The sequence below is a fragment of the Aulostomus chinensis genome, chromosome 19, assembly GCF_037954235.1.
Source record: "Aulostomus chinensis isolate RoL2024-O1b breed Wild chromosome 19, RoL_Achi_v1.0, whole genome shotgun sequence".
NCBI lineage: Eukaryota > Metazoa > Chordata > Actinopteri > Syngnathiformes > Aulostomidae > Aulostomus > Aulostomus chinensis.
In genome coordinates, this window is record NC_141338.1 from 1,570,962 (window position 1) to 1,580,804 (window position 9,843).

At 51.2% G+C, this 9,843-nt stretch overlaps 1 protein-coding gene across 5 annotated transcripts in view; it reads left to right on the forward strand.

The window, feature by feature from the left end:
- Window positions 1-1,323: 1,323 nt before the first annotated feature.
- cnnm3 (cyclin and CBS domain divalent metal cation transport mediator 3) overlaps window positions 1,324-9,843 on the forward strand; it is a 10,486-nt gene continuing 1,966 nt past the window's right edge. Inside the window, exons 1-11 of one of the 5 annotated variants that reach the window (XM_086187312.1) lie at window positions 1,324-2,049; window positions 2,682-3,016; window positions 3,101-3,277; window positions 5,364-5,521; window positions 6,105-6,482; window positions 7,061-7,230; window positions 7,308-7,404; window positions 8,039-8,169; window positions 8,841-8,967; window positions 9,139-9,202; window positions 9,336-9,843. The exon at window positions 9,336-9,843 is cut by the window's right edge and continues 364 nt beyond it. In XM_086187312.1, coding sequence (XP_086043438.1) covers window positions 1,360-2,049; window positions 2,682-3,016; window positions 3,101-3,277; window positions 5,364-5,521; window positions 6,105-6,482; window positions 7,061-7,230; window positions 7,308-7,404; window positions 8,039-8,169; window positions 8,841-8,967; window positions 9,139-9,188 — 2,313 coding nt within the window. In that variant the 5' untranslated portion in view covers window positions 1,324-1,359 and the 3' untranslated portion in view covers window positions 9,189-9,202; window positions 9,336-9,843. The remainder of the gene's footprint in view (window positions 2,050-2,681; window positions 3,017-3,100; window positions 3,278-5,363; window positions 5,522-6,104; window positions 6,483-7,060; window positions 7,231-7,307; window positions 7,405-8,038; window positions 8,170-8,840; window positions 8,968-9,138; window positions 9,203-9,335) is intronic. The other 4 variants (XM_086187310.1, XM_086187314.1, XM_086187313.1 and 1 more) reach the window with 4 other exon arrangements.

Here is a 9,843-nt window from a genome sequence, read left to right on the forward strand (position 1 = left end):
CTTTTCAAAGCTAATTTCCTGCTGGACTACAAAAGTAGCTCAGCTCTGCAGCGTTCTATCCAAGCATTTAATAACTCTGTGCCAATTTAGCATCTGACAATAATGCTCTGTTAGCCGTGTATGCCCCGCCCCCATCGGTCATGTGATGTACTGTAGCTGTAAAATGTTTTTTAAAAAAAAGAAAGTTTGTTGACTCAACCCCAATGAAGTTACATTTAATGTATTTACATTTGAGTTAGCAGATGGCTAACTGGAAGTATTATACCAAATACTGATGCCCATTACAAGTAATTTTACCTCAATCATATTCTGTACACAAATGCAGGCCTCTGTTCCAGACTGACTTGAATTTGGGACCATTAAAATGTAGAAACCTTTCAGCTAACGTTAGCCTCACTAACCAGTTGAGCTCTTAGCGTGTCGCTAACGTGAGCCAACGGTAACAATGACCTTGTTACCTGATCCCAACAACTAGCAGCAAGTTAATACCCCTGAACACAAACACCTCCATATTTTATGCGGCCATTCAATCAACTAGGAACTCAATTTTGATGTTTAAACACAGGAGGACAAAAGAAAAAGAGAAGCCGAACCTTCCCTGGTCAAATTAATAACAGAGGGCCAACTTTATGACCTTGGGTCAGTAGCTTCCTGATAACATTTTCTTTTCTTTTATAGTTCACGTTTAAGTTTGGTGGATTCTAACAAAGGTGGACAGAGCTCATAGTCTTCTAGATTTTTTTTAGTGGCCCACGGAGACTCCTAGCAGCGGAGTTGGAGGTGGAGGCTGTAAACAACAACAGAAATCCAGCCCCGGAATGGCGCGGAGCAGCCGCTCGGCACGTGCGTCTGAGCGGAGCCAACATGGCCGCCACGCAGCGCGGTTTCATGGCGCGTTGTAGGCCGACGGCTTTTGGTGCGCTCGTCGTGCTGTCCTGCTACTGTCACTACAAAAATGGACGCTTGGTAAATTGTGTCCGTGTGGACAGGTGAAGAACGATCACGAGTCAAAATTGCCCGAAAGCTCTAACATGTCCGACGTCGTGCTGCGTGACACGGAGGGTTTTTTTTAAGTTACGCAGATGGTCGGCAACATTTCGTCGTTTAAGTCATGAAAAGCCGCTTTTACAGGCGGCAGTGTCACTCGGTCCACGTACAGTCCTCGACCCGGACTCTAACGACTGTTGAAATCCGTGAAAGCGCACGGGGTTGCTCTGTGACGTGAACGCTCTCTGGCCGTCAACGCGCTCGTTGCCCATCTGTCCGACTTCTCTCAAACACAACATCGGCCCCGTGGGCGGGGCATTTGCAGGGTTCCAGTCACATGACCCGCGCGGAGCCAGGCTGACCAAATCCAATATGGTGGCCAGCTTGGCAGGTCTACGGTTCCTGTTGATGATATTGTTGTTGTGCGGGATCAGGTACGGCGCCTGCAGCCAGGAAGCCCCGCTGGTTCTGGGGCTGCGACTGGAAGAGCCGGCGGGTCTGGTGTGCATGAAGGAGCGGACCATCTGGGCGCCAGAGGGAACAACGTTCAGGCTCCGTCTCTTCGGGACGGAGCTGAATGGAAGCTGGCCGTGGGTGGCTTTCGCTGGGGCAGCTGGCGGAACGGCCGAGGCTGCGCTGGACCCGTGCGGGCAGGAGTCCAAACGCCAGGAGTCCGCGTTCCAGGTGACGGATGAGTTCAGAAAGGACGATGAGCTCAGTGGGCTGCTGACGGTGGAGGTCCGGCGGAGCAGCATCCGCACTGGGGGCGACAAGACCCTCCACCGTCTCTGCGTGCTGAGCGGAGGGAGCTGGGCATCGGTGGGCCTGGACACGCTGCGCATAGACACGGACAAGCACGGACCCACAGACTACATCCCATCCTGGGGTCTGGCGGTGCTGATCCCGCTGCTGCTCCTGGTCTGCGGGGTGCTGAGGACCGTGAACCTGAGTCTGCTGTGGCTGGATCCCGTGGAGCTCTACGTCCTTCACAGCTGCGGGTCCGAGGAGGAGAAGCGGGCCGCCAAACGCCTGGAGCCGGTCAGGAGGAGGGGGAACTTCCTGGTGAGACAAAGCTAAGATACATGTGGAGGTTGGCTCGGTGGTGCAGCTCCAGCAGGTCCACGGTTTCTTGTTTTGCTTTTCGTTTTGTCTTCTGGGCGTTCCCAGCAGAGGAACCCAGGAACCCAGCCTGAATAAATGACACCAATAATCATAGTCACGATGCTGTCTTTTATGGTTGCCATGGCATTGACTCAGGAGGCGGAGCTAACCAGTCTTCTATTAGGGGGTTACAGCATTTAAAGGCCACAGTTGTCCCAGTAAACACGACCCGGGGACGATCGGTGTTGTGGACCAGTCGATGGCGCCACGTCGCTCCATCGTTCATGCTGAGATGCCCTGATCTCCATACCGTAACAACAATAAAGGACATTCACATGGTGTTCAGGTGCTGGTCAGCAAAGACGTGCGACCGTCAGGCTTTCCCTCCTCATGGGTCTGGAGGTGTCTTGTTGTTGATGGTGTTCTGTGGGGGGACTCACGTAGACCAACAGGCTGGTTCAGGGCTGTTGAACCCCATCATTATTTAGATGTGTTAGTCCAGGTTCTCTCATCAATGTGTTGATAGAACCAAACCCTGGAACCGTGGAACCTTGGCTTGGGTACTGATTGTTCCCTCCTCTCCTCCGCCCCAGACATGTTCTCTGCTGTTCCTGTGTGCTGTGGGTCACTCGGTTCTCGGTGTGCTCCTGTTCCGGGCGCTGGGTTCTATCACCTCTGCAGTGTTCACCAGTGGCTTCCTCATCTTCTTCCTGGCGGAGCTGCTACCTCACATCCTGTGCTCCGGTTATGGCTTCCAGATGGCGCCGACTCTCACCTGGCTGGCCCAGGTGTGCATGGTCCTCACCTGCCCCCTGTCCTGCCCTCTGGGTCTGATCCTGGACCTGGCACTCAGACGGGACATCAGCACTTGTGGCATCAGTGAGCGGGCAATGGAGATGATTCGCACCAGTGTCAATGACCCTTACAGGTAGAGCACACACACACTTGCAGCATCATCAGGTTGAGACACGCCCCCTGATCTCACCCACGCCGCCTTATTGTTGTTGTGCAGTGAGTTCGTGAAGGAGGAGTTCAGCCGCGGGACGCTGCGCAGCAAGACTGTGGAGGACATCCTGACTCCGCTGAAGGACTGCTTCATGCTGCCCAGCACCGTCATCCTGGACTTCTCCACCATGTCGGACATCATGCAGAGCGGCTACACGCGAGTGCCCATCTACGAAGAGGAGAGGTGGGCGCCACGCCACAACACGCCACGCCACGCCACGCCACAACACAACACAACACGCCACAACACGCCACGCCACGCCACAACACAACACAACACAACACAACACAACACAACACAACACAACACAACACAACACAACACAACACAACACAACACGCCACGCCACAACACAACACAACACAACACAACACGCCACAACACGCCACGCCACGACACAACCCAACACAACACAACACGCCACAACACAACACAACACGACACGACACGCCACGACACGACACGACACGACACGACACATCACGCCACGCCACGCCACGCCACGCTCCATATCACTGATAAAAAGACACAACGCGGATGAGTCAGCAGGCTTGAGAGGACGAATGTCTTAAAATCTTCAACTCCTCTGTTCAGCACAAACATAAACACCTGTTCGGGACTCAGAAGATTTTTAAATAACTTTTATTGTCCAAAAATCCCCATCAGCGGGGGGGGGGGGGGGGGGGGGTCTAAACCAGTGATGGGCAGTCTGGTGGAGCAGTGGTCCTCACTGAGGCCCCCATCAAGAAGGTTGTGGGTGGAGCCCCGGCTGCAGCACGGGGTCTTTCTGGGTGAGTCTCCATGTTCTCCCTGTTCCTGCTGGGTTCTCTCTGGTACTCCAGCTTCCTCCACAGTCCAAAGACATCAAGAGGGACCAGGTTAATCCAGACTCTAAATTGACCGTAGGCGTGGCTGGGAGAGCCAATGGTTGTCTGTCTCTATGTGTTGGCCCTGCCATGGACTGGTGACCTGTCCAGGGTGAAGGCTGCTGGGATAGGCTCCACCCCCACCACCCTCAACAGGAGAAGAGGGGGAACATGGAGGGATGGAAAACCAGTTAACATTTGTAGCGGAGGAATGATTCGTGATTCATAAATCATCTGTTTCAGTTGACTTATCAACTCCAGTCCCAACTGTTTCTGGAATGTGGTGCAGCAGGAGCTGCTGGAATGGAGGAAGATCTACCAGTAAAACGATCCAACAAAACGTCCGCTATCTTGTGTTTATGTGAAATATGAATCAGAATAGTTTTTTTTCTTTTTTGATGTTTAATCATAATTTATTTTTCCCGGTGGAGTTTGTATAATAATCAATACACACCAGCTCAAAAGCTGGTTTGGTGTCTTAACTGCAGTTCAATGTTTAAACTTTTCACTCCGACCAAGGAAGAACTTGTTACTGTTTAATATCCTAGTGAACAGGAGCACAAATGTTGGTTTGATCACTCAAAGACACACGTCAACTTAAAGTGAAAGTTTCTTGTTGTCCATCGTCCCCAGAGACAGACTAGAATATAGAGACCCAGGCTAGTTAGCTTAGCATAATTAATGGTAGTGGGTGGGGAGTGTTAGCGTAGCTCCGTCTCTGCCTGCATTAATATCAGGAGGGTTGTGTGTAACCTTGGTGATGAACACCAGTTTAACATGAGGAGACGTTGTAGTGGTAGAATCAGACACGTAGCCGGAACTACTTTCCTGACTGGGAGCAGTGATTTGACGCAGCACCTCCAAAGCTCCATTGGAACTTGGGTCAACAGAACCAAAGGTTTGTTGAGGACTAGAAGAGCGACTGCTGCTACTGATGATGAGGAGGAGGAGGATTCCTGCTGGACACACCAGCATCCTGGACCTGAGCTAGCTGATGCTAACACTTCCACCCACTACCAGCCATTGGGCTAAGCTAACTAGCCTGGACCTGAGCTAGCTGATGCTAACACTTCCCACCCACTCCCAGCCATTATACTAAGCTAACTAGCCTGGACCTGAGTTAGCTGATGCTAACACTTCCCACCCACTACCAGCCATTGTGCTAAGCTAACTAGCCTTGACCTGAGTTAGCTGATGCTAACACTTCCCACCCACTACCAGGCATTGTGCTAAGCTAACTAGCCTGGGTCTCAGCTCAGTTGAGGAGGGGCTCTGTCTTCTTGTGTGGTTCTGAGGACGATGGACTCTAAGAGACTTTAGATAAAAGTTGGCGTGTTCCTTTGAAACGTCGTCTCAGCGTCACATAATTTTGTTCGGTGGTGGACGTGTGTTTGATGACGCAGGTCCAACATCGTAGAAATCCTCTACGTGAAGGACTTGGCTCTGGTGGACCCGGACGACTGCACCCCCATGACGACCATCACCAAGTTCTACAACCACCCGCTGCACTTCGTCTTCAACGACACCAAACTGGACGCCATGCTGGAGGAGTTCAAGAAAGGTGTGTACCCACAAATACTTAAAAAAAAACATAAAACAGACAAAAACACAATTTATGAGTTTAAGTGTTTTTTTTCTGTTGTGCATTAAAACTGTAGCCTGTTAAATATCAGAAGTAGAATGTGTGTTGCTGTCCTGAAGTGCATTTTGCGCTCATATTTGGACACAAGTATCACCGTATTTGTACAGAACGACCAGAGAAGGAAGCGCTTTGATCCTCAAACCCAGAGGCTTTACGTCTCTGATCAATTTATCTTATTTTATTCCGAGGGTTTTTATTTCGTGATCCAGCAGCTGAAGGATGTTCGTCAGCTTTGTTGTGGTTTAAAATGCTGAAAAAAAGCATACATTAACAAACTTTTTTGCATTTACAACTTAAGACTTAAGAGTGTGGTTACCTGTGGAGGTCGGGGGTTGGGCTCAGGTACATGAGACGGTGGTGCTGAGGGAGTAGAGCTCTGCGTCATGGCGCTTGTGCTCCGGTTGAGGTTTTGCTGCTCGCGCTGGCTGGAGACTTTCATTTGTCAGTCGTCTACATGTCACCTGGACCATGTCATTTGACCTTTTGACCCCCCCCCTGCCAGGGAACTCCCACATGGCCATCGTCCAGAAGGTCAACAACGAGGGGGAGGGCGACCCTTTCTACGAGGTGCTGGGGTTGGTCACCTTGGAGGACGTCATCGAGGAGATCATCAAGTCCGAGATCCTGGACGAGTCCGACGGCTACTGTAAGTCTCCCGAGTTTTGTGTGTGTCTTTTTGTAGACGGCAGCGGAGGCCTTCATCCTTGGTGTCTCCCTCTAGTGGACAGGAAGGTCAAACGTCCTCTGGCGCCACTGGAGATCCCGCTGGAACCGCGCGGCGCCCACGAGGAGTTCTCGCTCTTCAAGCCACCTGAAGGAGAACCCAAGATCCGCACATCACCCCAACTCCTCCTGGCTACACATCGCTTCCTGTCCAGAGGTGTGTGTGTGTGTGTGTTCTTATCGCATAGTAAGTAAATAAGTCACAGTTTAAGGTAGCACTTGTACTGATGATGTCATTGTTACACTCACTGGCCACTTTATTAAGTACCCTCTTATACCCTCATGCAAGGGTTCTCAAAGGCCTGTTTCCACCGGCTCCCTTCAGCTCGGCTCAGGTCGGTTGGGCCCCGTGTCCACAGTTCAATGATCGCACTTAGAAAGATCAAAGTCATCACCGCTGACAGAAACGTCCCTGTGGTTGTCGACTGAAGACGACCACCAAATCAGCAGGAAAAGGAAGAAAAAAATGGCTGAAGAATATGAATTTAAAAAAGCACAAAAAACAGGGAAGTAATTGAAGAAGTGACCAGGGAACAGCTGACAACCTTGAGCTGCTGATGACACAAAGGTCAGATTTAGGGTCGTTGTAGCGGCGGCGAACTCAGTGGTACGGCTGTACCTAATAAAGTGGCCACAAAGTCCATATGATGAGTCAGCTGTGAGTCCAGGCACAGCGTGGACCTGCATAGAGCAGCAGACGCATATTTGAGTGTCTCTGACCTCTGACCCCTGTAGAGGTGGAGCACTTCAGCCCAGGACGCGTGTCAGAGAAGGTCCTGTTCCACCTGCTCCGTCACCCCAGCGTCAATCAGGAGGTGCACTTTGACCCCAGCAACCGTTTGAGTCCAGGCCACTATTTGTACACTCGTAACCACCCAGTGGACTATTTCATCCTGTTGCTGCAGGTGTGTGTGGTAACCATAGAAACCTGACAGAGCAGGTGTCACATGATCCTGAAGTCTGTCTGTTTCCTGGCTCTCAGGGCCGCGTGGAGGTGGAGATCGGCAAAGAGGGGCTGAAGTTTGAGAACGGGGCCTTCACGTACTATGGCGTGTCTGCACTTACGCTGCCATCTTCAGGTGAGATGAAGAATCACAGATGATGCGTGTCGACCTCAGGGGGAGGCACCATTCCCACTCGCTCCTGTCCTTCTCTGAGTTTTTAGTCCGGCCTCTCAAAGTCGGCTCCGGTGTCTCTGCCAGGGTCTTAGATAAATATACTTTTCTTGGTGGGAAATATTTGATCAGCAAATATTTCATAAAACAAGGCTCTTCCTTGACACAGTTGGTGAGAAGGAACTACACCACAGTCACATGACTTCCAGGTCACCGCCACTGAGCTTCAGGGTTCTTCTGGTTTCCCCCTCATGACCTTTAATGACCTCCACGACCTGTGAGCACCTGGTACATATATTAAGAAATGCATTAACCACCAACACCACACACAAACCGCAGTTCTGAAAGGTGACGTCAGGAGTGGAGACGAGGGAATCTGACGTTCTATCGTGGTAAGGTATTTATGGGTTTTAGAACTCGTTTATGGGTTCACCACTAGGTGGCGTCATCACAAAATTTCCGAAGCCACATAGAGGAGGAAATAAAACACTGGAGAAGAGGCTGTCAGTTTCTTGCTGGATATGAAACTTCTGCTGAGATTATTCACTGTGTGTGTGTGTGTGTGTGTGTGTGTGTGTGTGTGTGTGTGTGTTGACAGTGCACCAGTCTCCAGTGTCGACGCAGCGTCACTCTCCCAGGGATCCCTTCGAGTCAGCTGAGGCCACCAGCCCGTCCAGCTACTGTCCTGACTACACCGTCCGAGCTCTCACAGACCTGCAGCTCATAAGGGTCTGTGTTTCTGTCTGCTCTTGGTCTGTTCTAAGCCCCTCCCACTGCCCAAAAACCTGCACACACCAGTTCGTTTCTGCCATGGGAACAGCTTTAATCCGTATTCAGTCTGGCCGGAGCTCCACGGTCAGCACTCGGCATGGGGGAGTGAAAGGAGGAATGTCCTACGACTGTTTATCATCTCACACACTCGTTCACCCGTCTGAGATCAGCAGCGACGCTCCAACGCCATTCGATCTCTGAGGCTCAGACTAGAACAGAGCCGCCGCCCCTGTCCTCCGTGCTGCTACGGCTACCAGAGACGGTCAGCCAGCCGAGACACTTCTCTCTGCTGCTGCTTGACACGTCCGGTCGCTTCTGTCTGGCGTGGTTGATTGTGTTAGTGAACTTGACGCACCAGGAAAAATCGGAGGCAACTCCTGGTCTCCTGGCAGTGGGAACCGGATCAGACCGGGTCTGAAACCCTGCGTGTACGAGGGTGTGTGCAGTGAGTGTTAGAAAACACACTAGTAGAGGAAAGAGTGATCTTCTGCCTGTTTTTAGTCGATCCCAAACAGATGTCCTAGATTCCAGCTCACCAGCACTGACTGAGTCAGGTGTAAACCTCCGGTCGGACCCCTGGCCGTCGTCTGGAGGAAGCCGGCTCTAACGGTAGAATGTGTGTGTTGTAGGTGACACGTCTGCAGTATTTGAACGCCCTCATGGCGTCTCGTGCCGGCCAGAGTCCTGATCCTCCAGAGGTGAAGATCCTGCCCAACAGTCAGACCAAGTTACTCAACGACAGAAACACCACACAAGGTAGATTTGCTCCGTCGGACCGCCGGCGGCGTCCGCTGTGAACTAACATTCATGAGTGTTTCCTGAAATTCTCTCCTCTGGCTTTTATCTTCCAGCCCAACTAAAACGATCTTCTCTTTGTCTTCTCTCTCCTTCGTGCCTGCGTGTCTCCTCTCTTCTCTGGCCTGTCAGAGTTCCCCGTAAACTTTTCATTCTTTGATACCATTGAGAACTACTGTTAGTAGCCTTGCATGAGGTAAACATGACAAACTGTACATGCAACACACACACACACACACACACACACACACACACACACACACACACGTTTCTTGGTTCTGAGTGTCTTCTCTGTTTCATTGTCTCACCACTTCCTCCTCTACTCTCAGCTCTTTTTTCCATTTCCTTCACTGACTGTCGTTCAACCCATCAACCATCTGCTCCGCCTCAGCCGTCACTGGCCGGGTTTCCATCAAAGTATCCTGATGCATCTCGAAGCATCTCATGAGAACGCCGCGTTTCCACACACGTGCACCTGCAGTCTTCAGCTTGGTGTAGTACACAGAGTTCACCTGCAGAGGGAAGTAGAAGAGGCTGCTTTCCTGACTCCTAGATGAGTGCAGCAACCCAATGGAACCCTGCAGAGACAGTGGTAGCCTGCTAGCTCGTTTGTAGCGTGTGAGCACAAGCCTAACTGACAAAAGCTGCAAAATCAAATTATTTGTCAACGTCCAAGAAGCAAAATCCGGTCAGACAGAGTTTTCCTTCTTTGTGACATTTCCCCAGTTTACTTGACAGTAGTGTGAGGAGGAGGAGAAGTCGGTGCAGCCGTCGAGACGCCTCCCTGCCAACTAGCGTTGCAGCCATATCAGTGCATGTGTTTACATATTTACAAAG